This window comes from Diplotaxodon limnothrissa, linkage group LG9 (genome assembly GCF_057381915.1).
Source record: "Diplotaxodon limnothrissa isolate DT_005_m linkage group LG9, D_limnothrissa_male_GT1.1, whole genome shotgun sequence".
NCBI lineage: Eukaryota > Metazoa > Chordata > Actinopteri > Cichliformes > Cichlidae > Diplotaxodon > Diplotaxodon limnothrissa.
Genome location: NC_140604.1, coordinates 12997187 through 13023052, shown reverse-complemented (window position 1 = coordinate 13023052; position 25866 = coordinate 12997187). Strand labels below are relative to the sequence as shown.

At 43.9% G+C, this 25866-nt stretch overlaps 1 protein-coding gene and 15 non-coding genes across 16 annotated transcripts; all 16 read left to right on the top strand.

Moving 5' to 3' along the window:
• The first annotated feature begins 1272 nt into the window (after positions 1-1272).
• On the top strand, positions 1273-1354 carry trnas-aga (transfer RNA serine (anticodon AGA)). The gene has a single exon. It is a non-coding gene; the product is annotated as a tRNA-Ser (tRNA).
• Positions 1355-2714: 1360 nt separating this feature from the next.
• Positions 2715-2786, top strand: trnag-ucc (transfer RNA glycine (anticodon UCC)). The gene has a single exon. It is a non-coding gene; the product is annotated as a tRNA-Gly (tRNA).
• A 575-nt stretch (positions 2787-3361) lies between these two features.
• Positions 3362-3443, top strand: trnas-aga (transfer RNA serine (anticodon AGA)). The gene has a single exon. It is a non-coding gene; the product is annotated as a tRNA-Ser (tRNA).
• A 1360-nt stretch (positions 3444-4803) lies between these two features.
• On the top strand, positions 4804-4875 carry trnag-ucc (transfer RNA glycine (anticodon UCC)). The gene has a single exon. It is a non-coding gene; the product is annotated as a tRNA-Gly (tRNA).
• A 562-nt stretch (positions 4876-5437) lies between these two features.
• trnas-aga (transfer RNA serine (anticodon AGA)) lies at positions 5438-5519 on the top strand. Its single transcript has one exon. It is a non-coding gene; the product is annotated as a tRNA-Ser (tRNA).
• Positions 5520-6879: 1360 nt separating this feature from the next.
• Positions 6880-6951, top strand: trnag-ucc (transfer RNA glycine (anticodon UCC)). The gene has a single exon. It is a non-coding gene; the product is annotated as a tRNA-Gly (tRNA).
• A 575-nt stretch (positions 6952-7526) lies between these two features.
• On the top strand, positions 7527-7608 carry trnas-aga (transfer RNA serine (anticodon AGA)). The gene has a single exon. It is a non-coding gene; the product is annotated as a tRNA-Ser (tRNA).
• A 1360-nt stretch (positions 7609-8968) lies between these two features.
• On the top strand, positions 8969-9040 carry trnag-ucc (transfer RNA glycine (anticodon UCC)). Its single transcript has one exon. It is a non-coding gene; the product is annotated as a tRNA-Gly (tRNA).
• Positions 9041-9615: 575 nt separating this feature from the next.
• trnas-aga (transfer RNA serine (anticodon AGA)) lies at positions 9616-9697 on the top strand. The gene has a single exon. It is a non-coding gene; the product is annotated as a tRNA-Ser (tRNA).
• A 1360-nt stretch (positions 9698-11057) lies between these two features.
• On the top strand, positions 11058-11129 carry trnag-ucc (transfer RNA glycine (anticodon UCC)). Its single transcript has one exon. It is a non-coding gene; the product is annotated as a tRNA-Gly (tRNA).
• Positions 11130-11705: 576 nt separating this feature from the next.
• Positions 11706-11787, top strand: trnas-aga (transfer RNA serine (anticodon AGA)). Its single transcript has one exon. It is a non-coding gene; the product is annotated as a tRNA-Ser (tRNA).
• A 1360-nt stretch (positions 11788-13147) lies between these two features.
• Positions 13148-13219, top strand: trnag-ucc (transfer RNA glycine (anticodon UCC)). The gene has a single exon. It is a non-coding gene; the product is annotated as a tRNA-Gly (tRNA).
• A 576-nt stretch (positions 13220-13795) lies between these two features.
• Positions 13796-13877, top strand: trnas-aga (transfer RNA serine (anticodon AGA)). The gene has a single exon. It is a non-coding gene; the product is annotated as a tRNA-Ser (tRNA).
• Positions 13878-15884: 2007 nt separating this feature from the next.
• trnas-aga (transfer RNA serine (anticodon AGA)) lies at positions 15885-15966 on the top strand. Its single transcript has one exon. It is a non-coding gene; the product is annotated as a tRNA-Ser (tRNA).
• Positions 15967-17326: 1360 nt separating this feature from the next.
• Positions 17327-17398, top strand: trnag-ucc (transfer RNA glycine (anticodon UCC)). Its single transcript has one exon. It is a non-coding gene; the product is annotated as a tRNA-Gly (tRNA).
• Positions 17399-21107: 3709 nt separating this feature from the next.
• On the top strand, positions 21108-24810 carry LOC146625236 (myelin-associated glycoprotein-like). The gene is made up of 7 exons (XM_085362738.1): positions 21108-21180; positions 21359-21742; positions 22088-22393; positions 22462-22707; positions 22811-22901; positions 24388-24427; positions 24571-24810. Exons 1-7 carry the CDS (start codon positions 21108-21110, stop codon positions 24808-24810), a joined length of 1380 nt encoding a protein of 459 aa, XP_085218864.1.
• Positions 24811-25866: the final 1056 nt, after the last annotated feature.

The window sequence follows — 25866 nt, the reverse complement described above, 5'->3', positions numbered from 1 at the left end:
TCCTGGCTGGCTCGCCACGAAAAGGTACTATGTAACACACGATACTTTACCACTACTGAATGTAGAGAAAGTTAGGATCTTAGGCTTATGGCCTCTAGGAATCGACTAAGGAGCGAATGACACACAGCTAAAAGAACAGTCAACATTTATTCAAAACAAAACCAAAAACAGTCATTCAACAGTTCACAACAGTTCCAATTGTCCATATTTGTCAGTCTGTGTATTCAGTTTTAGAGTTCAGAGTTCAGTGTTCAGAGTTCTTTTCAGTCTTTTCAGTTCAGGTGTGTGAGTGTGTGTGTATAGTGTTAATGTTAGTAGTACTACCCGGGTAGTGTATTGTTCTGAGATCTCATAAGCTTATCTGTCAAGAAGTAACGCAGTTGTCACTTCTAAGTAGGCTGGAAATCTTTCCTGCATCGCAGCTGGGGATCCGGAATCCTGGCTCGCAACTTTAGACTCCAACAAAAAAACCAACCGGAAATGAACAAAAAACACAAAAACAGAGGTACATCAGCATCAACAAAAAGTGTCCGCGTTTCCCAACAAGCGGAAAAGTAAAATCCAATTTGTGTCTTCACACACAATCCTTGTTCAAGAAAAAGGTTAAGGAAAAACTCTGTGAGTAGCTCCGACCAGCATACGTAGCCTTAGCGCTATTCTCCTTCTCTATAGTTCTCAACTCAAGTTCACAAGCACTAAACAATCTCATAGTGCCACCTACTGACATTCTTGGGGAACAGCAGTTCATTTTCATGAGGCAGATTTTAGGTGGGTTACACTTACAATGTCAGGCCAGGTGCATTCTTCATCGGCCTCGCTGCTACCGTTTGCTGTGGAAAGACACTGTTCACACAGGCTTTGAGTTCTCATCACTTCATACCTATACCTTCTTACATGAAACTGGGATTGGACACGCTACTTCTTCATAAAGACACCCAGTCCCACTTTAAATATTGTGCTGAATGTTTGGAATGAAGATAACATTTTACTAACCATGTACTGATCAGCTCTTTGCGGTGGCAAAATCATCAGCTGTGTGTGTTACTGTTCATGCAAACAAGCAAGCTAATGTCAGCCAGCTAGCTTCAACCGCAGCTGTGCTGCACCAATCTCACGGAACTGCAAAACCACAAGCTTTCGCACCAAAGTCATGCAGCTACCGCATTTACAATCCAGCGTGGCCGTTGTTGTGCACATCCTACTTGAAAGATGTGTGGCGTAGGACTTGGAAGACGTATGTCTTTCAAGTATGTAGTTCCACAGCCCAATGTGGTTGTTGTGGCCGAGCGGTCAAGGCGATGGACTAGAAATCCATTGGGGTCTCCCCGCACAGGTTCGAATCCTGTCGACAACGGTCAGCTGTTTTGCGGCAGTCCAGACGTTGATTTGAGAAGAAGGCATGGAGATCACCTGAGAAAGTGCCAGGAGAAAGAGCCAGGCCTTTGCTTGTGAAAATAGAGCACGCAGAAGCAATGGACCCAGCTATGTCCTGACAAAATTAGGCACATATTCAGTAAACATGGCATCCTTCAATTGGTCTCTTAGCCACCCCACACGTTCCCCCGTGTAGTCGTCCAGGATCCAATCTGAGTACCGCCAATGACTCATGCGTCTGACAAATGCGGATTGCTTTGCAAGAGGACTGGGATCGGGATTGGAGGCACAGCGGATTTCACCGGGAATGGGACAACAGCAGAAATAGCTTCAAACATTACTGCATGAAAAGCACAAGGAGTGGACACATTTCATTGTTTGGAACACTGCTTTTCACTACAGCTCTTTGCATGTAAAAACTTTGCTCTTCTCCACAGCTGGCTGACAGACACGCAAAAGCGCAAGCAAGAGTGGCCACAGACCCACTATGCCGGCCTTTGTACACTCTCTCCATCTAATGATAGAGAGGAAGGATACATTCACTACTTCTAGCCTCCACTATTCAAATTCAGTATTTTCACAGTGTCCTAAAAGCTTCCTGAAAAGCCTTTACACTGTTTTCCAAAACGCTGCACCCAGAGCACAGTCAGGGACTGGAAGGACAGAGTAGATTTCCCCCATATGGACTTCTCTCTTCATTGGCTCCCAATTAAATCCCAAATAAAAATCCAAATACTTGCCCTCACACACAAGGTCTTGAATAATCACCACCAATTTTGTCTACAAGATCTCACAGTGCCATATCATCCCAACAGAGTGCTTTGCTCTCAGACTGCTGGCTTCCGAGGGGATTTAAAAGTGCAATGGAAGGCAGAGCCATCACTTTTCAGGCCCCTCTCTGTGGAACCAGCTCCCACTTTGTATTCGGGACACAGACACTTGCTCTCATTTTTGAATTAAGCGTAAAACCTTTTTGCCAAAGTCCAATAACTTGAAAGAGGAGCCAAAGACGTCCTCGTCCCAGATTCGTCCCAAGACAGATTCACACCTATTCTCACCTTGTCTGCTGTGACCTGAAGAACTCGCGTGACCATTGCGACTCTCAAGGTGCTAAAAATCACGCAAGAGTTTAAATGCGTGAGAGGCCACACTTGAGTAGCAAAGAAGCTTTGCTGATGAGATTAAATGTGCAGTTGCATGAAAGCACTAGTCTTTTTAGTGATCTACCTTTTGACCAGGTTAGAACCTGACAAGCGAGTAATCACAATGCCCACCTTGTTAATTGTCCTGAAAATCTGTATAAGCCGGACAATAAATCAGTGATGTTGTAGTCTTTCACAGCGATGGTGGTATAGTGGCGAGCATAGCTGCCTTCCAAGCAGTTGACCCGGGTCCGATTCCCGGCCATCGCAGTTGCCACTCGCAGTGCTGTTCAAGCATGTGGGCTGCGTACTATTTTACACTAAAAACGTTCTCCGCTCTTTTTGCAAATGCTTACAATGTCAGGCCAGGTGCATTCTTCATCGGCCTCGCTGCTACCGTTTGCTGTGGAAAGACACTGTTCACACAGGCTTTGAGTTCTCATCACTTCATACCTATACCTTCTTACATGAAACTGGGATTGGACACGTTACTTCTTCATAAAGACACCCAGTCCCACTTTAAATATTGTGCTGAATGTTTGGAATGAAGATAACATTTTACTAACCATGTACTGATCAGCTCTTTGCGGTGGCAAAATCATCAGCTGTGTGTGTTACTGTTCATGCAAACAAGCAAGCTAATGTCAGCCAGCTAGCTTCAACCGCAGCTGTGCTGCACCAATCTCACGGAACTGCAAAACCACAAGCTTTCGCACCAAAGTCATGCAGCTACCGCATTTACAATCCAGCGTGGCCGTTGTTGTGCACATCCTACTTGAAAGATGTGTGGCGTAGGACTTGGAAGACGTATGTCTTTCAAGTATGTAGTTCCACAGACCAATGTGGTTGTTGTGGCCGAGCGGTCAAGGCGATGGACTAGAAATTCATTGGGGTCTCCCCGCACAGGTTCGAATCCTGTCGACAACGGTCAGCTGTTTTGCGGCAGTCCAGTTGTTGATTTGAGAAGAAGGCATGGAGATCACCTGAGAAGGTGCCAGGAGAAAGAGCCAGGCCTTTGCTTGTGAAAATAGAGCACGCAGAAGCAATGGACCCAGCTATATCCTGACAAAATTAGGCACATATTCAGTAAACATGGCATCCTTCAATTGGTCTCTTAGCCACCCCACACGTTCCCCCGTGTAGTCGTCCAGGATCCAGTCTGAGTACCGCCAATGACTCATGCGTCTGACAAATGCTGATTGCTTTGCAAGAGGACTGGGATCGGGATTGGAGGCACAGCGGATTTCACCGGGAATGGGACAACAGCAGAAATAGCTTCAAACATTACTGCATGAAAAGCACAAGGAGTGGACACATTTCATTGTTTGGAACACTGCTTTTCACTACAGCTCTTTGCATGTAAAAACTTTGCTCTTCTCCACAGCTGGCTGACAGACACGCAAAAGCGCAAGCAAGAGTGGCCACAGACCCACTATACCGGCCTTTGTACACTCTCTCCATCTAATGATAGAGAGGAAGGATACATTCACTACTTCTAGCCTCCACTATTCAAATTCAGTATTTTCACAGTGTCCTAAAAGCTTCCTGAAAAGCCTTTACACTGTTTTCCAAAACGCTGCATCCAGAGCACAGTCAGGGACTGGAAGGACAGAGTAGATTTCCCCCATATGGACTTCTCTCTTCATTGGCTCCCAATTAAATCCCAAATAAAAATCCAAATACTTGCCCTCACACACAAGGTCTTGAATAATCACCACCAATTTTGTATACAAGATCTCACAGTGCCATATCATCCCAACAGAGTGCTTTGCTCTCAGACTGCTGGCTTCCGAGGGGATTTAAAAGTGCAATGGAAGGCAGAGCCATCACTTTTCAGGCCCCTCTCTGTGGAACCAGCTCCCACTTTGTATTCGGGACACAGACACTTGCTCTCATTTTTGAATTAAGCGTAAAACCTTTTTGCCAAAGTCCAATAACTTGAAAGAGGAGCCAAAGACGTCCTCGTCCCAGATTCGTCCCAAGACAGATTCACACCTATTCTCACCTTGTCTGCTGTGACCTGAAGAACTCGCGTGACCATTGCGACTCTCAAGGTGCTAAAAATCACGCAAGAGTTTAAATGCGTGAGAGGCCACACTTGAGTAGCAAAGAAGCTTTGCTGATGAGATTAAATGTGCAGTTGCATGAAAGCACTAGTCTTTTTAGTGATCTACCTTTTGACCAGTTTAGAACCTGACAAGCGAGTAATCACAATGCCCACCTTGTTAATTGTCCTGAAAATCTGTATAAGCCGGACAATGAATCAGTGATGTTGTAGTCTTTCACAGCGATGGTGGTATAGTGGCGAGCATATCTGCCTTCCAAGCAGTTGACCTGGGTTCGATTCCCGGCCATCGCAGTGCTGTTCAAGCATGTGGGCTGCGTACTGTTTTACACTAAAAACGTTCTCCGCTCTTTCTGCAAATGCTTACAATGTCAGGCCAGGTGCATTCTTCATCGGCCTCGCTGCTACCGTTTGCTGTGGAAAGACACTGTTCAAACAGGCTTTGAGTTCTCATCACTTCATACCTATACCTTCTTACATGAAACTGTGATTGGACACGCTACTTCTTCATAAAGACACCCAGTCCCACTTTAAATATTGTGCTGAATGTTTGGAATGAAGATAACATTTTACTAACCATGTACTGATCAGCTCTTTGCGGTGGCAAAATCATCAGCTGTGTGTGTTACTGTTCATGCAAACAAGCAAGCTAATGTCAGCCAGCTAGCTTCAACCGCAGCTGTGCTGCACCAATCTCACGGAACTGCAAAACCACAAGCTTTCGCACCAAAGTCATGCAGCTACCGCATTTACAATCCAGCGTGGCCGTTGTTGTGCACATCCTACTTGAAAGATGTGTGGCGTAGGACTTGGAAGACGTATGTCTTTCAAGTATGTAGTTCCACAGCCCAATGTGGTTGTTGTGGCCGAGCGGTCAAGGCGATGGACTAGAAAGCCATTGGGGTCTCCCCGCACAGGTTCGAATCCTGTCGACAACGGTCAGCTGTTTTGCGGCAGTCCAGACGTTGATTTGAGAAGAAGGCATGGAGATCACCTGAGAAGGTGCCAGGAGAAAGAGCCAGGCCTTTGCTTGTGAAAATAGAGCACGCAGAAGCAATGGACCCAGCTATGTCCTGACAAAATTAGGCACATATTCAGTAAACATGGCATCCTTCAATTGCTCTCTTAGCCACCCCACACGTTCCCCCGTGTAGTCGTCCAGGATCCAGTCTGAGTACCGCCAATGACTCATGCGTCTGACAAATGCTGATTGCTTTGCGAGAGGACTGGGATCGGGATTGGAGGCACAGCGGATTTCACCGGGAATGGGACAACAGCAGAAATAGCTTCAAACATTACTGCATGAAAAGCACAAGGAGTGGACACATTTCATTGTTTGGAACACTGCTTTTCACTACAGCTCTTTGCATGTAAAAACTTTGCTCTTCTCCACAGCTGGCTGACAGACACGCAAAAGCGCAAGCAAGAGTGGCCACAGACCCACTATGCCGGCCTTTGTACACTCTCTCCATCTAATGATAGAGAGGAAGGATACATTCACTACTTCTAGCCTCCACTATTCAAATTCAGTATTTTCACAGTGTCCTAAAAGCTTCCTGAAAAGCCTTTACACTGTTTTCCAAAACGCTGCATCCAGAGCACAGTCAGGGACTGGAAGGACAGAGTAGATTTCCCCCATATGGACTTCTCACTTCATTGGCTCCCAATTAAATCCCAAATAAAAATCCAAATACTTGCCCTCACACACAAGGTCTTGAATAATCACCACCAATTTTGTCTACAAGATCTCACAGTGCCATATCATCCCAACAGAGTGCTTTGCTCTCAGACTGCTGGCTTCCGAGGGGATTTTAAAGTGCAATGGAAGGCAGAGCCATCACTTTTCAGGCCCCTCTCTGTGGAACCAGCTCCCACTTTGTATTCGGGACACAGACACTTGCTCTCATTTTTGAATTAAGCGTAAAACCTTTTTGCCAAAGTCCAATAACTTGAAAGAGGAGCCAAAGACGTCCTCGTCCCAGATTCGTCCCAAGACAGATTCACACCTATTCTCACCTTGTCTGCTGTGACCTGAAGAACTCGCGTGACCATTGCAACTCTCAAGGTGCTAAAAATCACGCAAGAGTTTAAATGCGTGAGAGGCCACACTTGAGTAGCAAAGAAGCTTTGCTGATGAGATTAAATGTGCAGTTGCATGAAAGCACTAGTCTTTTTAGTGATCTACCTTTTGACCAGTTTAGAACCTGACAAGCGAGTAATCACAATGCCCACCTTGTTAATTGTCCTGAAAATCTGTATAAGCCGGACAATGAATCAGTGATGTTGCAGTCTTTCACAGCGATGGTGGTATAGTGGCGAGCATAGCTGCCTTCCAAGCAGTTGACCCGGGTTCGATTCCCGGCCGTCGCAGTTGCCACTCGCAGTGCTGTTCAAGCATGTGGGCTGCGTACTATTTTACACTAAAAATGTTCTCCGCTCTTTTTGCAAATGCTTACAATGTCAGGCCAGGTGCATTCTTCATCGGCCTCGCTGCTACCGTTTGCTGTGGAAAGACACTGTTCACACAGGCTTTGAGTTCTCATCACTTCATACCTATACCTTCTTACATGAAACTGGGATTGGACACGCTACTTCTTCATAAAGACACCCAGTCCCACTTTAAATATTGTGCTGAATGTTTGGAATGAAGATAACATTTTACTAACCATGTACTGATCAGCTCTTTGCGGTGGCAAAATCATCAGCTGTGTGTGTTACTGTTCATGCAAACAAGCAAGCTAATGTCAGCCAGCTAGCTTCAACCGCAGCTGTGCTGCACCAATCTCACGGAACTGCAAAACCACAAGCTTTCGCACCAAAGTCATGCAGCTACCGCATTTACAATCCAGCGTGGCCGTTGTTGTGCACATCCTACTTGAAAGATGTGTGGCGTAGGACTTGGAAGACGTATGTCTTTCAAGTATGTAGTTTCACAGACCAATGTGGTTGTTGTGGCCGAGCGGTCAAGGCGATGGACTAGAAATTCATTGGGGTCTCCCCGCACAGGTTCGAATCCTGTCGACAACGGTCAGCTGTTTTGCGGCAGTCCAGTTGTTGATTTGAGAAGAAGGCATGGAGATCACCTGAGAAGGTGCCAGGAGAAAGAGCCAGGCCTTTGCTTGTGAAAATAGAGCACGCAGAAGCAATGGACCCAGCTATATCCTGACAAAATTAGGCACATATTCAGTAAACATGGCATCCTTCAATTGGTCTCTTAGCCACCCCACACGTTCCCCCGTGTAGTCGTCCAGGATCCAGTCTGAGTACCGCCAATGACTCATGCGTCTGACAAATGCTGATTGCTTTGCAAGAGGACTGGGATCGGGATTGGAGGCACAGCGGATTTCACCGGGAATGGGACAACAGCAGAAATAGCTTCAAACATTACTGCATGAAAAGCACAAGGAGTGGACACATTTCATTGTTTGGAACACTGCTTTTCACTACAGCTCTTTGCATGTAAAAACTTTGCTCTTCTCCACAGCTGGCTGACAGACACGCAAAAGCGCAAGCAAGAGTGGCCACAGACCCACTATACCGGCCTTTGTACACTCTCTCCATCTAATGATAGAGAGGAAGGATATATTCACTACTTCTAGCCTCCACTATTCAAATTCAGTATTTTCACAGTGTCCTAAAAGCTTCCTGAAAAGCCTTTACACTGTTTTCCAAAACGCTGCATCCAGAGCACAGTCAGGGACTGGAAGGACAGAGTAGATTTCCCCCATATGGACTTCTCTCTTCATTGGCTCCCAATTAAATCCCAAATAAAAATCCAAATACTTGCCCTCACACACAAGGTCTTGAATAATCACCACCAATTTTGTCTACAAGATCTCACAGTGCCATATCATCCCAACAGAGTGCTTTGCTCTCAGACTGCTGGCTTCCGAGGGGATTTTAAAGTGCAATGGAAGGCAGAGCCATCACTTTTCAGGCCCCTCTCTGTGGAACCAGCTCCCACTTTGTATTCGGGACACAGACACTTGCTCTCATTTTTGAATTAAGCGTAAAACCTTTTTGCCAAAGTCCAATAACTTGAAAGAGGAGCCAAAGACGTCCTCGTCCCAGATTCGTCCCAAGACAGATTCACACCTATTCTCACCTTGTCTGCTGTGACCTGAAGAACTCGCGTGACCATTGCGACTCTCAAGGTGCTAAAAATCACGCAAGAGTTTAAATGCGTGAGAGGACACACTTGAGTAGCAAAGAAGCTTTGCTGATGAGATTAAATGTGCAGTTGCATGAAAGCACTAGTCTTTTTAGTGATCTACCTTTTGACCAGTTTAGAACCTGACAAGCGAGTAATCACAATGCCCACCTTGTTAATTGTCCTGAAAATCTGTATAAGCCGGACAATGAATCAGTGATGTTGTAGTCTTTCACAGCGATGGTGGTATAGTGGCGAGCATAGCTGCCTTCCAAGCAGTTGACCCGGGTTCGATTCCCGGCCATCGCAGTTGCTTCTCGCAGTGCTGTTCAAGCATGTGGGCTGCGTACTGTTTTACACTAAAAACGTTCTCCGCTCTTTCTGCAAATGCTTACAATGTCAGGCCAGGTGCATTCTTCATCGGCCTCGCTGCTACCGTTTGCTGTGGAAAGACACTGTTCAAACAGGCTTTGAGTTCTCATCACTTCATACCTATACCTTCTTACATGAAACTTTGATTGGACACGCTACTTCTTCATAAAGACACCCAGTCCCACTTTAAATATTGTGCTGAATGTTTGGAATGAAGATAACATTTTACTAACCATGTACTGATCAGCTCTTTGCGGTGGCAAAATCATCAGCTGTGTGTGTTACTGTTCATGCAAACAAGCAAGCTAATGTCAGCCAGCTAGCTTCAACCGCAGCTGTGCTGCACCAATCTCACGGAACTGCAAAACCACAAGCTTTCGCACCAAAGTCATGCAGCTACCGCATTTACAATCCAGCGTGGCCGTTGTTGTGCACATCCTACTTGAAAGATGTGTGGCATAGGACTTGGAAGACGTATGTCTTTCAAGTATGTAGTTCCACAGCCCAATGTGGTTGTTGTGGCTGAGCGGTCAAGGCGATGGACTAGAAATCCATTGGGGTCTCGCCGCACAGGTTCGAATCCTTCCGACAACGGTCAGCTTTTTTGCGGCAGTCCAGACGTTGATTTGAGAAGAAGGCATGGAGATCACCTGAGAAGGTGCCAGGAGAAAGAGCCAGGCCTTTGCTTGTGAAAATAGAGCACGCAGAAGCAATGGACCCAGCTATGTCCTGACAAAATTAGGCACATATTCAGTAAACATGGCATCCTTCAATTGGTCTCTTAGCCACCCCACACGTGCCCCCGTGTAGTCGTCCAGGATCCAGTCTGAGTACCGCCAATGACTCATGCGTCTGACAAATGCTGATTGCTTTGCAAGAGGACTGGGATCGGGATTGGAGGCACAGCGGATTTCACCGGGAATGGGACAACAGCAGAAATAGCTTCAAACATTACTGCATGAAAAGCACAAGGAGTGGACACATTTCATTGTTTGGAACACTGCTTTTCACTACAGCTCTTTGCATGTAAAAACTTTGCTCTTCTCCACAGCTGGCTGACAGACACGCAAAAGCGCAAGCAAGAGTGGCCACAGACCCACTATACCGGCCTTTGTACACTCTCTCCATCTAATGATAGAGAGGAAGGATATATTCACTACTTCTAGCCTCCACTATTCAAATTCAGTATTTTCACAGTGTCCTAAAAGCTTCCTGAAAAGCCTTTACACTGTTTTCCAAAACGCTGCATCCAGAGCACAGTCAGGGACTGGAAGGACAGAGTAGATTTCCCCCATATGGACTTCTCTCTTCATTGGCTCCCAATTAAATCCCAAATAAAAATCCAAATACTTGCCCTCACACACAAGGTCTTGAATAATCACCACCAATTTTGTCTACAAGATCTCACAGTGCCATATCATCCCAACAGAGTGCTTTGCTCTCAGACTGCTGGCTTCCGAGGGGATTTTAAAGTGCAATGGAAGGCAGAGCCATCACTTTTCAGGCCCCTCTCTGTGGAACCAGCTCCCACTTTGTATTCGGGACACAGACACTTGCTCTCATTTTTGAATTAAGCGTAAAACCTTTTTGCCAAAGTCCAATAACTTGAAAGAGGAGCCAAAGACGTCCTCGTCCCAGATTCGTCCCAAGACAGATTCACACCTATTCTCACCTTGTCTGCTGTGACCTGAAGAACTCGCGTGACCATTGCAACTCTCAAGGTGCTAAAAATCACGCAAGAGTTTAAATGCGTGAGAGGCCACACTTGAGTAGCAAAGAAGCTTTGCTGATGAGATTAAATGTGCAGTTGCATGAAAGCACTAGTCTTTTTAGTGATCTACCTTTTGACCAGTTTAGAACCTGACAAGCGAGTAATCACAATGCCCACCTTGTTAATTGTCCTGAAAATCTGTATAAGCCGGACAATGAATCAGTGATGTTGCAGTCTTTCACAGCGATGGTGGTATAGTGGCGAGCATAGCTGCCTTCCAAGCAGTTGACCCGGGTTCGATTCCCGGCCATCGCAGTTGCCACTCGCAGTGCTGTTCAAGCATGTGGGCTGCGTACTATTTTACACTAAAAACGTTCTCCGCTCTTTTTGCAAATGCTTACAATGTCAGGCCAGGTGCATTCTTCATCGGCCTCGCTGCTACCGTTTGCTGTGGAAAGACACTGTTCACACAGGCTTTGAGTTCTCATCACTTCATACCTATACCTTCTTACATGAAACTGGGATTGGACACGCTACTTCTTCATAAAGACACCCAGTCCCACTTTAAATATTGTGCTGAATGTTTGGAATGAAGATAACATTTTACTAACCATGTACTGATCAGCTCTTTGCGGTGGCAAAATCATCAGCTGTGTGTGTTACTGTTCATGCAAACAAGCAAGCTAATGTCAGCCAGCTAGCTTCAACCGCAGCTGTGCTGCACCAATCTCACGGAACTGCAAAACCACAAGCTTTCGCACCAAAGTCATGCAGCTACCGCATTTACAATCCAGCGTGGCCGTTGTTGTGCACATCCTACTTGAAAGATGTGTGGAGTAGGACTTTGTAGGACGTATGTCTTTCAAGTATGTAGTTCCACAGCCCAATGTGGTTGTTGTGGCCGAGCGGTCAAGGCGATGGACTAGAAATCCATTGGGGTCTCCCCGCACAGGTTCGAATCCTGTCGACAACGGTCAGCTGTTTTGCGGCAGTCCAGACGTTGATTTGAGAAGAAGGCATGGAGATCACCTGAGAAGGTGCCAGGAGAAAGAGCCAGGCCTTTGCTTGTGAAAATAGAGCACGCAGAAGCAATGGACCCAGCTATGTCCTGACAAAATTAGGCACATATTCAGTAAACATGGCATCCTTCAATTGCTCTCTTAGCCACCCCACACGTTCCCCCGTGTAGTCGTCCAGGATCCAGTCTGAGTACCGCCAATGACTCATGCGTCTGACAAATGCTGATTGCTTTGCGAGAGGACTGGGATCGGGATTGGAGGCACAGCGGATTTCACCGGGAATGGGACAACAGCAGAAATAGCTTCAAACATTACTGCATGAAAAGCACAAGGAGTGGACACATTTCATTGTTTGGAACACTGCTTTTCACTACAGCTCTTTGCATGTAAAAACTTTGCTCTTCTCCACAGCTGGCTGACGGACACGCAAAAGCGCAAGCAAGAGTGGCCACAGACCCACTATGCCAGCCTTTGTACACTCTCTCCATCTAATGATAGAGAGGAAGGATACATTCACTACTTCTAGCCTCCACTATTCAAATTCAGTATTTTCACAGTGTCCTAAAAGCTTCCTGAAAAGCCTTTACACTGTTTTCCAAAACGCTGCATCCAGAGCACAGTCAGGGACTGGAAGGACAGAGTAGATTTCCCCCATATGGACTTCTCACTTCATTGGCTCCCAATTAAATCCCAAATAAAAATCCAAATACTTGCCCTCACACACAAGGTCTTGAATAATCACCACCAATTTTGTCTACAAGATCTCACAGTGCCATATCATCCCAACAGAGTGCTTTGCTCTCAGACTGCTGGCTTCCGAGGGGATTTTAAAGTGCAATGGAAGGCAGAGCCATCACTTTTCAGGCCCCTCTCTGTGGAACCAGCTCCCACTTTGTATTCGGGACACAGACACTTGCTCTCATTTTTGAATTAAGCGTAAAACCTTTTTGCCAAAGTCCAATAACTTGAAAGAGGAGCCAAAGACGTCCTCGTCCCAGATTCGTCCCAAGACAGATTCACACCTATTCTCACCTTGTCTGCTGTGACCTGAAGAACTCGCGTGACCATTGCAACTCTCAAGGTGCTAAAAATCACGCAAGAGTTTAAATGCGTGAGAGGCCACACTTGAGTAGCAAAGAAGCTTTGCTGATGAGATTAAATGTGCAGTTGCATGAAAGCACTAGTCTTTTTAGTGATCTACCTTTTGACCAGTTTAGAACCTGACAAGCGAGTAATCACAATGCCCACCTTGTTAATTGTCCTGAAAATCTGTATAAGCCGGACAATGAATCAGTGATGTTGCAGTCTTTCACAGCGATGGTGGTATAGTGGCGAGCATAGCTGCCTTCCAAGCAGTTGACCCGGGTTCGATTCCCGGCCATCGCAGTTGCCACTCGCAGTGCTGTTCAAGCATGTGGCCTGCGTACTATTTTACACTAAAAACGTTCTCCGCTCTTTTTGCAAATGCTTACAATGTCAGGCCAGGTGCATTCTTCATCGGCCTCGCTGCTACCGTTTGCTGTGGAAAGACACTGTTCACACAGGCTTTGAGTTCTCATCACTTCATACCTATACCTTCTTACATGAAACTGGGATTGGACACGCTACTTCTTCATAAAGACACCCAGTCCCACTTTAAATATTGTGCTGAATGTTTGGAATGAAGATAACATTTTACTAACCATGTACTGATCAGCTCTTTGCGGTGGCAAAATCATCAGCTGTGTGTGTTACTGTTCATGCAAACAAGCAAGCTAATGTCAGCCAGCTAGCTTCAACCGCAGCTGTGCTGCACCAATCTCACGGAACTGCAAAACCACAAGCTTTCGCACCAAAGTCATGCAGCTACCGCATTTACAATCCAGCGTGGCCGTTGTTGTGCACATCCTACTTGAAAGATGTGTGGAGTAGGACTTTGTAGGACGTATGTCTTTCAAGTATGTAGTTCCACAGCCCAATGTGGTTGTTGTGGCCGAGCGGTCAAGGCGATGGACTAGAAATCCATTGGGGTCTCCCCGCACAGGTTCGAATCCTGTCGACAACGGTCAGCTGTTTTGCGGCAGTCCAGACGTTGATTTGAGAAGAAGGCATGGAGATCACCTGAGAAGGTGCCAGGAGAAAGAGCCAGGCCTTTGCTTGTGAAAATAGAGCACGCAGAAGCAATGGACCCAGCTATGTCCTGACAAAATTAGGCACATATTCAGTAAACATGGCATCCTTCAATTGCTCTCTTAGCCACCCCACACGTTCCCCCGTGTAGTCGTCCAGGATCCAGTCTGAGTACCGCCAATGACTCATGCGTCTGACAAATGCTGATTGCTTTGCAAGAGGACTGGGATCGGGATTGGAGGCACAGCGGATTTCACCGGGAATGGGACAACAGCAGAAATAGCTTCAAACATTACTGCATGAAAAGCACAAGGAGTGGACACATTTCATTGTTTGGAACACTGCTTTTCACTACAGCTCTTTGCATGTAAAAACTTTGCTCTTCTCCACAGCTGGCTGACAGACACGCAAAAGCGCAAGCAAGAGTGGCCACAGACCCACTATGCCGGCCTTTGTACACTCTCTCCATCTAATGATAGAGAGGAAGGATACATTCACTACTTCTAGCCTCCACTATTCAAATTCAGTATTTTCACAGTGTCCTAAAAGCTTCCTGAAAAGCCTTTACACTGTTTTCCAAAACGCTGCACCCAGAGCACAGTCAGGGACTGGAAGGACAGAGTAGATTTCCCCCATATGGACTTCTCTCTTCATTGGCTCCCAATTAAATCCCAAATAAAAATCCAAATACTTGCCCTCACACACAAGGTCTTGAATAATCACCACCAATTTTGTCTACAAGATCTCACAGTGCCATATCATCCCAACAGAGTGCTTTGCTCTCAGACTGCTGGCTTCCGAGGGGATTTAAAAGTGCAATGGAAGGCAGAGCCATCACTTTTCAGGCCCCTCTCTGTGGAACCAGCTCCCACTTTGTATTCGGGACACAGACACTTGCTCTCATTTTTGAATTAAGCGTAAAACCTTTTTGCCAAAGTCCAATAACTTGAAAGAGGAGCCAAAGACGTCCTCGTCCCAGATTCGTCCCAAGACAGATTCACACCTATTCTCACCTTGTCTGCTGTGACCTGAAGAACTCGCGTGACCATTGCGACTCTCAAGGTGCTAAAAATCACGCAAGAGTTTAAATGCGTGAGAGGCCACACTTGAGTAGCAAAAAAGCTTTGCTGATGAGATTAAATGTGCAGTTGCATGAAAGCACTAGTCTTTTTAGTGATCTACCTTTTGACCAGGTTAGAACCTGACAAGCGAGTAATCACAATGCCCACCTTGTTAATTGTCCTGAAAATCTGTATAAGCCGGACAATGAATCAGTGATGCTTCAGTCTTTCACAGCGATGGTGGTATAGTGGCGAGCATAGCTCCCTTCCAAGCAGTTGACCTAGGTTCGATTCCCGGCCATCGCAGTTTCCACTCGCAGTGCTGTTCAAGCATGTGGCCTGTGTACTATTTTACACTAAAAACGTTCTCCGCTCTTTCTGCAAATGCTTACAATGTCAGGCCAGGTGCATTCTTCATCGGCCTCGCTGCTACCGTTTGCTGTGGAAAGACACTGTTCACACAGGCTTTGAGTTCTCATCACTTCATACCTATACCTTCTTACATGAAACTGGGATTGGACACGCTACTTCTTCATAAAGACACCCAGTCCCACTTTAAATATTGTGCTGAATGTTTGGAATGAAGATAACATTTTACTAACCATGTACTGATCAGCTCTTTGCGGTGGCAAAATCATCAGCTGTGTGTGTTACTGTTCATGCAAACAAGCAAGCTAATGTCAGCCAGCTAGCTTCAACCGCAGCTGTGCTGCACCAATCTCACGGAACTGCAAAACCACAAGCTTTCGCACCAAAGTCATGCAGCTACCGCATTTACAATCCAGCGTGGCCGTTGTTGTGCACATCCTACTTGAAAGATGTGTGGCGTAGGACTTGGAAGACGTATGTCTTTCAAGTATGTAGTTCCACAGCCCAATGTGGTTGTTGTGGCCGAGCGGTCAAGGCGATGGACTAGAAATCCATTGGGGTCTCCCCGCACAGGTTCGAATCCTGTCGACAACGGTCAGCTGTTTTGCGGAAGTCCTGACGTTGATTTGATAAGAAAGCATGGAGATCACCTGAGAAGGTGCCAGGAGAAAGAGCCAGGCCTTTGCTTGTGAAAATAGAGCACGCAGAAGCAATGGACCCAGCTATGTCCTGACAAAATTAGGCACATATTCAGTAAACATGGCATCCTTCAATTGGTCTCTTAGCCACCCCACACGTTCCCCCGTGTAGTCGTCCAGGATCCAATCTGAGTACCGCCAATGACTCATGCGTCTGACAAATGCTGATTGCTTTGCAAGAGGACTGGGATCGGGATTGGAGGCACAGCGGATTTCACCGGGAATGGGACAACAGCAGAAATAGCTTCAAACATTACTGCATGAAAAGCACAAGGAGTGGACACATTTCATTGTTTGGAACACTGCTTTTCACTACAGCTCTTTGCATGTAAAAACTTTGCTCTTCTCCACAGCTGGCTGACAGACACGCAAAAGCGCAAGCAAGAGTGGCCACAGACCCACTATGCCGGCCTTTGTACACTCTCTCCATCTAATGATAGAGAGGAAGGATACATTCACTACTTCTAGCCTCCACTATTCAAATTCAGTATTTTCACAGTGTCCTAAAAGCTTCCTGAAAAGCCTTTACACTGTTTTCCAAAACGCTGCACCCAGAGCACAGTCAGGGACTGGAAGGACAGAGTAGATTTCCCCCATATGGACTTCTCTCTTCATTGGCTCCCAATTAAATCCCAAATAAAAATCCAAATACTTGCCCTCACACACAAGGTCTTGAATAATCACCACCAATTTTGTCTACAAGATCTCACAGTGCCATATCATCCCAACAGAGTGCTTTGCTCTCAGACTGATGGCTTCCGAGGGGATTTAAAAGTGCAATGGAAGGCAGAGCCATCACTTTTCAGGCCCCTCTCTGTGGAACCAGCTCCCACTTTGTATTCGGGACACAGACACTTGCTCTCATTTTTGAATTAAGCGTAAAACCTTTTTGCCAAAGTCCAATAACTTGAAAGAGGAGCCAAAGACGTCCTCGTCCCAGATTCGTCCCAAGACAGATTCACACCTATTCTCACCTTGTCTGCTGTGACCTGAAGAACTCACGTGACCATTGCGACTCTCAAGGTGCTAAAAATCACGCAAGAGTTTAAATGCGTGAGAGGCCACACTTGAGTAGCAAAGAAGCTTTGCTGATGAGATTAAATGTGCAGTTGCATGAAAGCACTAGTCTTTTTAGTGATCTACCTTTTGACCAGGTTAGAACCTGACAAGCGAGTAATCACAATGCCCACCTTGTTAATTGTCCTGAAAATCTGTATAAGCCGGACAATGAATCAGTGATGTTGTAGTCTTTCACAGCAATGGTGGTATAGTGGCGAGCATATCTGCCTTCCAAGCAGTTGACCCGGGTTCGATTCCCGGCCATCGCAGTTGCCACTCGCAGTGCTGTTTGCGAATGAGTTAATCATGCGGGTTTACACAAAACCAGTAAAACTCTGCTCTCTCTGTAAATCATTATAGTTCTGTTATATGAAAGGGTTTTATGTTTTATCACCTCATACATATACCTTCTTACATAAAATTTAATCTGCATTCTTCTCTTCTCCAGTGATTCAAAACGAGCTGGGTATTGTATTGCAGGTTGTAGGAAGCAAAGTGTAGAAAACGAAAAAGGAATGAATCGACCTCCTTAACAGAAACAGACTCATAAAATTAAGACTTTTCTGCTTTGGATGATCAAGTTCCCCCTTTCATTGTTTTTTAGACCAGTGGTTCCCAAACTTTTTTTGCTAGGCCCCTTCAGGCGCACCTCCCACCGTCCCCGTACAATCACATCTTAATAAACTACTAACTCTTTTATGCTACGTCCGCACCTACACGGGTACTTTTGAAAAAGCAGCTGTTTCGTCCACACGTAAACAGCATTTCGAATTCCCGAAAACTAAGATTTTTTAAAACTTCTTTTTTGCGTTTACATGTGGACAAGGAATACAGAGTTCGTCATGCAACGTCAAAGCTATGTGCCTTTTTTCACGTCACGCTGTGCTCACGTTATTGTTTACATGAGATGAATTGTTAATCTGACTATCTGCAATTTTTACACGCTTACATATACACACACAGTTACTGTCCCTCCATTTAGAAAGTCAGATGCGTCACGGTGTAATTATTTTACGTGTAGTTGTTTTTTCCTGTGTAATAATATTTGACATTGCTATCAAAACATTTTTCAAAAAATGCCTCTTTGTACAAAATGGGTTCAAAACCATAAACAGCTGTGGGATACTGTTTTGTACTGTTTGGAACAAATCGTGGCAGAACGGCCTGATGTTATTTGTATCCCGCTGTAACTTTACTATATAAAGAAGTAACATCTCCAAAATGTCAGGAGTAGTTAGTCATTACGACAAGTGTTTGTGAAATAAAAATCAAGATTGTGGGATACTGTTTGCCCCTGATTTGGAGAGCCCAGCGCTGCTCCTGACGCAGGGAAAACCAATTCTGCAGGGGAGACCTACCTTGGCACTTGTGCAGGTGAAGCCAAAGGGAAGATATGCTTCACTATATTTTCTAGTCTTTGGCTTAGAATGAAGTTGGTTTGGAAACATATTCAGCTATGCTTCATCTCCTGCTTTGCATTTGTGTGGGAGTCCCGTCAAAAACCTGTCCATTATGCTAGCAGTGTCCAAGCATTCTTTCTTTTATTTCCCCCCTTTTCATACCGCGGGCCCCACGCTTTGGGAAGCTCTGTTTTAGACAATGAAAGGGAGCCTGCATGTGAGGTCCCTCTGCCTCCAAGTCCTCAGCCTTCTGATGCCTGATTTCAATCACAGGACACTCATAAGATCATGCACCCAGATTTGAAAAATTAATTTTGCTCCCTGGACACGCAACTCTGTGAAAGTGACTGAAAATGCTAGTGTGGACATGTAGCGTTTTCAGACGACAACGCTGTTTTCAAATCTTCAAGATTAACAATGAGGTGGAGTTGTTGCTGCGAATAACAGAAAAGTACAAAGTTGCAAAAGCGAGTGAGATTTAAAGAATTTGAAGAAAAGCTATCTGGAGCATGTACAACCTGATATTAATCTTTAATAGGGCTGTCAAAATTGCGAGCAAACAAAGCAACTGCTGTTTAATGCCCTCTGCTATCTTAGTTTAATTGGCCACATGACTGCATCATATGACTAACATGCGTCATTGTTTTAGAAAGTCTCCGTTTTCGCTGTCCACACTGCGACGCGAAAGCACCGTTTGGAAATGTATGCGTATTTCAGAGCATTTTCAAAATGCTGCATTTTCCATCAGCGAAAACACCATCTCAGTGTGAACGGGAGGCCCAAACAGAGAGAAAACAATGCATTTTCAAACAAAAACACATTGGTGTGAACGTAGCCTCTGTGAGATGTTTCAGTCATCTCCGGGGTAGGCTCAGGGCATGACAGAGTGATTATTTCTTTTACCTGGCCTGGGAACACTTTGGTGTTGTATGGTTGTATGATTTTCAAATATTGATGATAAAATAAGAAATAGTCATGAAACATGCATAATATTTACTTTTTAAGTTGACTAACATTGGAATCTGTGATGTGACTTAAAGTTTCCTGATAGCAGATAACATAGCAGAGTTAGGTTGTTCCTGCCCAACAACCTAACTGTGCTTATTGTGGTGTTACTCTGAAGTTTCTCGTGATACATGATTACTTTTGATACTTTTTTTCAGAGGGAAAACTCCAGATATGATGAAAGAGAAATATATTTAGATGTCTGCTTTTGGCCAAGTGGCTCAACTGATAAATGAGTCATTAAATAAAACAAGAAATGTTTAAACAAATTGAGGAAGCTGGTCAACAGGAAGCTGCGGACACAGTTTCCACAACCTGTGTGAGTACAGACAGCTTTCTGTAATAAAATTACTCAGTCACGTGGTCTGGCATTCTTTTTGTTAGTACCTCTTATAATATTTGCATCAGTCATATTTGCTGTTGTGTCTGTTTGGTTTGAAATGATAACTAAATGTCACATTGATGTCACTCCTTACCTAACCATATTGATGTTACAGGAGTAACATCAATATGGATGTCAGGGGCCGGCAGAACATCACACTGTAACAAGATGATCAGTGTTATTTACTTCACTGTAGCTGTGACTTCAGTGTTACTGTTGTGTGCTGAACAGAAAACCTTTCTGCATGATGTAAGGCTGCATCTTGCTTTAGATTTGTGCTTATAAATTTAAAAAAATGAATTGTACTATATATTTGTAAAGTTAAAATACTGATAAATATAACAGGCAAATAGGATAAAACCTGAAGGCCTGGATGAAAATGTGAAATTGAAAATGTAATCATTAGTTTAATTAATTTATTTGCACCGTGATGAGACTGAGCTGACTTTCTTATTCACACGAAGGTTTGTCTGTTCCAAAAGGTTGATTCTATTTATCTGGACAGAACAGAATTAACCTTTTTGGATTTATTTATCTAGATGACTGAGCATGCATCCAGACAACTTTGTGTATTTTTACAGTATTGAGAGTGCAAGTCTGAAAACCGAGAGCGAAAACCAGGAGTTATATAAAAATGCAAAGAAGACATTTTTGTGAGTAAAGTACAAAAATCCAGATCAAAACAGGCAGGAGAAAAAAACTGTGGAAAGCTGAGACACAGTCTCTGGGGGAAACGAGCTGCTCTATGTGCAAAAATGTTAATGAGAGAATGAAGAACAGGTTAGTGTGTGAGTGGAGGCTCAGGTCAGGTGAATCTAGAGGCAGGCGGGTGGGACTGGCAGCATCTGAAGTGAAAGCAGAGTGCACAAGGGGAACATAAAAAGCAGACTGACTGACTGAATACAGAAAGGCAGAAAACCAAAAGCACCGCAGGTCTGTTTGCTTTGACATTAAAACATCTAAACACAGAAGTGTTTCACTCACTGTGTTTCTGTTGAAATCACACATTGTCTCTCTCTGTAGCTGTGTGATCATTTGGTAAGAAAACATTTTTTATATTTTACAAAATTTTTATATCACACACTTTTAATCTGATTTCAAATACATGTAAATTTTGTATTGCTCTATAAAACAATGCAAGTTCCTGATTTGATCAAACCTTTAAGTGATGTTATATTTTTTTTCCAGGTGATGAGTTTTGTGACAGTCCAGTCTGTGAACATCATGACAGACATCATGTTACTGAGTCTCCTCTTTATTCCAAGTGAGTCGTCTCATTTCAGTCATTTACAGTCTGACAGATCAGTGCAGATAGAGAAACTTTACAAAGTCACACAGTTTATACTAAAGCTGTTGAGAAAAAAGAAACACATCTGCTAAACTTAGTTTATCATAATTATGTTTTTGCTCATGTGTATTTGTGTATTTATCTTTTTTTCCAGGTACTTTGGCTGCTTGTCCTCCAAACACACACCTGTTCATCACTGCACCAACAGAGATGGAAGCTCTGAGTGGATCTTGTTTACAAATCCCATGTAACTTTAGTGAAACTGGACCAGTAAAGTTTGACAGCACACAACCTGTTTTTGCAGTGTGGATTAAAAGTCATACTAATTTTAAACGTTATCCAGAAAACGTGATCTTCAACAGCAGTGGGACAGTTAACATCTATCCAATGAATATTACAGGAAACCTGAAGGAGAAAAACTGCACCACTCTGTTTTCCAACTTAACCACAACTTATTCAAACACATATTACTTCAGAATTATGAACTGGCCGTTCAGAGCAACAGCTGTTTGTGATCCTCTTAAAATAAAAATTAAAGGTGAGAAAGTTTTCTTTTTATTGTCCAGGTTTTCTGAAAACTAAAATGAGTAATCAGATGCAGCTTTGGGTTAATCAACAGAAAGAACTAAAAGGTCAATTATTACAGAATTCAGTCTGATTATTCTGTATTTATTATTATCCCAGAATGTCTGTACTACCCTAATGATATCACAGAGAGAATCAAATACTACATCTTGTTTGATGTTTGACCGTTTAAAAAACAGCAAACAACATTAATGATCCATTTTTTCTTTTCTAACAGAGTAAAAAATTATGATTTTTTTTTCTACTGTATTTCCTGTATTATCAGTGTGCAAACTGTGTCTGTGATGTTAAACCACAGATTCTCCTTGGAGGCCCAATATTACAATCCCAGGTGATCTGAAGGAGAAGGAGTCTGTCACTATAACCTGCTCAGCTCTCACTCCCTGTCCACACTTCCCTCCTCAACTCACCTGGAATCTCCAACAAGACTCTCACAACAAAACAGAGGAAAACACAGATGGAAGCTTTACAACTAAAATCCAGCAGAACATCACTCTGTCAGACACACATGATGGAAAGAAGATCAGCTGCTCTGCCAGATATCCTGTGAACCAAGGAAAAGACACCAAGACAGCAGAAACAGAAGAGACTCTCAGTGTTTCATGTAAGACAATCAGAGTTTATTGTTGAACTGAATCCCATCGGACAACATATTTATGTTTTTCTCTCCAGATGCTCCTAAAGACACCTCAGCATCCATCAGTCCATCAGGTTTGGTGTCAGCAGGCAGCTGGGTGAACCTGACCTGCTCCAGCAGAGCCAAACCTCCAGTCAGCAGCTTCACCTGGTTCAAGAAGAGCAGAGATGGAGCTGTGAAAGTATCTGAAGGAGAGATTTACAGCTTCAATGTAACAGATGGAGGAGTTTATTACTGTGTGGCAACTAATGATCTGGGTAATCAGACATCAGCAGAGATTCGTGCTGGTAAAGACAAACCACATCACCAACGTTTTACACACACAACACACATTAAATCATATCTTTGATTACTGTTTAATATCATTCTTTTTTTTTCTATCAGGACAACAGAATAATGGTTCTTTACCACTGGGTCCACTTCTTGGAGGCATCCTTGGGTTCATCTTACTGATCTGTTTGGTTATCTTGGCTTGGTAAATATCACACATCAAAGCAAGAAACATGATCTGCTTTCCCATCAAGCTCAACTTTACTCACATATATATATATATATATATATATATATATATATATATATATATATATATATATATATATATATAGAGCTGGTATTTTGGCCCATTCCTCCATGCAGATCTTCTCGAGAGCAGTGATGTTTTGGGGCTGTCGCCGAGCAACACGGACTTTCAACTCCCGCCACAGATTTTCTATGGGGTTGAGGTCTGGAGACTGGCTAGGCCACTCCAGGACTTTCAAATGCTTCTTACGGAGCCACTCCTTTGTTGCCCGGGCGGTGTGTTTTGGATCATTGTCATGTTGGAAGACCCAGCCTCGTTTCATCTTCAAAGTTCTCACTGATGGAAGGAGGTTTTGGCTCAAAATCTCACGATACATGGCCCCATTCATTCTGTCCTTAACACGGATCAGTCGTCCTGTCCCCTTGGCAGAAAAACAGCCCCATAGCATGATGTTTCCACCCCCATGCTTCACAGTAGGTATGGTGTTCTTGGGATGCAACTCAGTATTCTTCTTCCTCCAAACACGACGAGTTGAGTTTATACCAAAAAGTTCTACTTTGGTTTCATCTGACCACATGACATTCTCCCGATCCTCTGCTGTATCATCCATGTGCTCTCTGGCAAACTTCAGACGGGCCTGGACATGCACTGGCTTCAGCAGCGGAACACGTCTGGCACTGCGGGATTTGATTCCCTGCCGTTGTAGTGTGTTACTGATGGTGACCTTTGTTACTTTGGTCCCAGCTCTCTGCAGGTCATTCACCAGGTCCCCCCGTGTGGTTCTGGGATCTTTGCTCACCGTTCTCATGATCATTTTGACCCCACGGGATGAGATCTTGCGTGGAGCCCCAGATCGAGGGAGATTATCAGTGGTCTTGTATGTCTTCCATTTTCTGATGATTGCTCCCACAGTTGATTTTTTCACACCAAGCTGCTTGCCTATTGTAGATTCACTCTTCCCAGTCTGGTGCAGGTCTACAATACTTTTCCTGGTGTCCTTCGAAAGCTCTTTGGTCTTGGCCATGGCGGAGTTTGGAGTCTGACTGTTTGAGGCTGTGGACAGGTGTCTTTTATACAGATGATGAGTTCAAACAGGTGCCATTCATACAGGTAACGAGTGGGGGACAGAAAAGCTTCTTACAGAAGACGTTACAGGTCTGTGAGAGCCTGAGATTTTCCTTGTTTGAGGTGACCAAATACTTATTTTCCACCCTGATTTACGAATAAATTCTTTACAAATCCTACCATGTGGATTCATGGATTTTTTTTTTTTCACATTCTGTCTCTCACAGTTGAAGTGTACCTCTGGTGCAAATTACTGACCTCTGTCATCATTTTAAGTGGGGGAACTTGCACAATCGGTGGCTGACTAAATACTTTTTTGCCCCACTGTATTTAACCTAAAGTTATCTAATATTTAAATGTCACTCATGTCTTCCAGGTGCTTAAAGTCAAAACATGAAACTCAACAACAGACTCAGGTAAGAAAATAAAAATTAAAAAAAAAAAACTAATTGTAGATTACCTGACTGTTCAGGTGATTATTTACAGTAGTACCTGCATCCGTGCAGTCTGCTTACCAGATTTATATGTCACAGAACTTTTTATTTGATTCGTTTTACAGACTGAAGAGCTGGTTGTCGAAGAGTCCACAGGTAAAACAGAAGAAGAGGAAGAAAACATCCACTATGGAGAGATCAACTTCTCCACACTGGGATATGAAGTGCCCTCTGGCTCAATGCAGGACAGAGGACAGCAGCAGGATACGGTGTACGCACAGGTGAAAGTCAACAAGCCAGAAAACAGCTTAACACAGAGTGCTCATGGCCAAGAGGAACTTTATGCTAAAGTGAAGAAAAAATGAGAAGTATCAGTTAACAACCTCTGAACAAAGAAAGAAACGTGGAGCAACGAGTTCACTGAAATAGAACCAATTACTCTGTGCAGTCTGTTTTATGTCCATGCTTCTGTACCATGTTCAGGCAGCCGTTTGCAGAGGATTTCCTGTGTTCACATTAAATCCATGAGCACCACTGCACCAGCTGCACCAGTCAAGGAACTAGTTGACTGGGCCACACGAGTATTTCTGAAAAGGAGAAACTCAAAACCTCCTCATATTGTATGTGTTTGTTGTAGGACTTCATAATAAGCCCGTACCTTATTACCTAACCCGTTTTATTGCCTCCCGACATTTATTGAATTTCACGTGTACTTTTTTACCAACTAAAAGTACTTCCCGGTAGATACAGTAGAGCAAGGGAAGTAACAGGAGGTTATAAGGGAAGAAAAATATTATTTAGTAAAAATAACCTTTAGGGTATCTTACAGGAATGGACAATGTTCCTCTTATTACATTGTAATGACACAGTATTATCAGAGGTGTAATCTGCATCAGATGTGTTTACAGATGGAGACGGCTTCTAAAGCGAGGAGCTTTGAAGTGCTAAAAGTACGTACCTCAGACCTGACAAGGCTGGAGCCTAAAGGGCCCGACTCTAAATAAAATATATGAAAAACAGCAAATATAAAGACTTGTTACTAGTAACATGGTGTTTTCATAGCTGAATCCTAGTTCTGATACTACTTTCTACGTTTGAATATTTTGCCTGTTATTTTTAGCTCTTCGGTGTGTAACTGAACTGTCAGTTGTAAAGAGTTCTTTGCTATTTCGCATTCAGTTCAGTCCTGTTGAAAAGATGATGTTACCTTTTGTGGTAAGTACTTTTATCACGTCTGAAGTGTATGCATCCAGCGTTATTCATGCTGTTCACAGTTCAGTGACCAAACTTTCTACTTCTCATGTGGTTTTGTCACTTACGTTATCACACTAATGTATCTGTGTTGACATTGTGAGTGTGAAATACTCTGCATGTAATATTTGTCAACATTTTTTTAAGTGTTAGACTTGTGTACTGTGGGG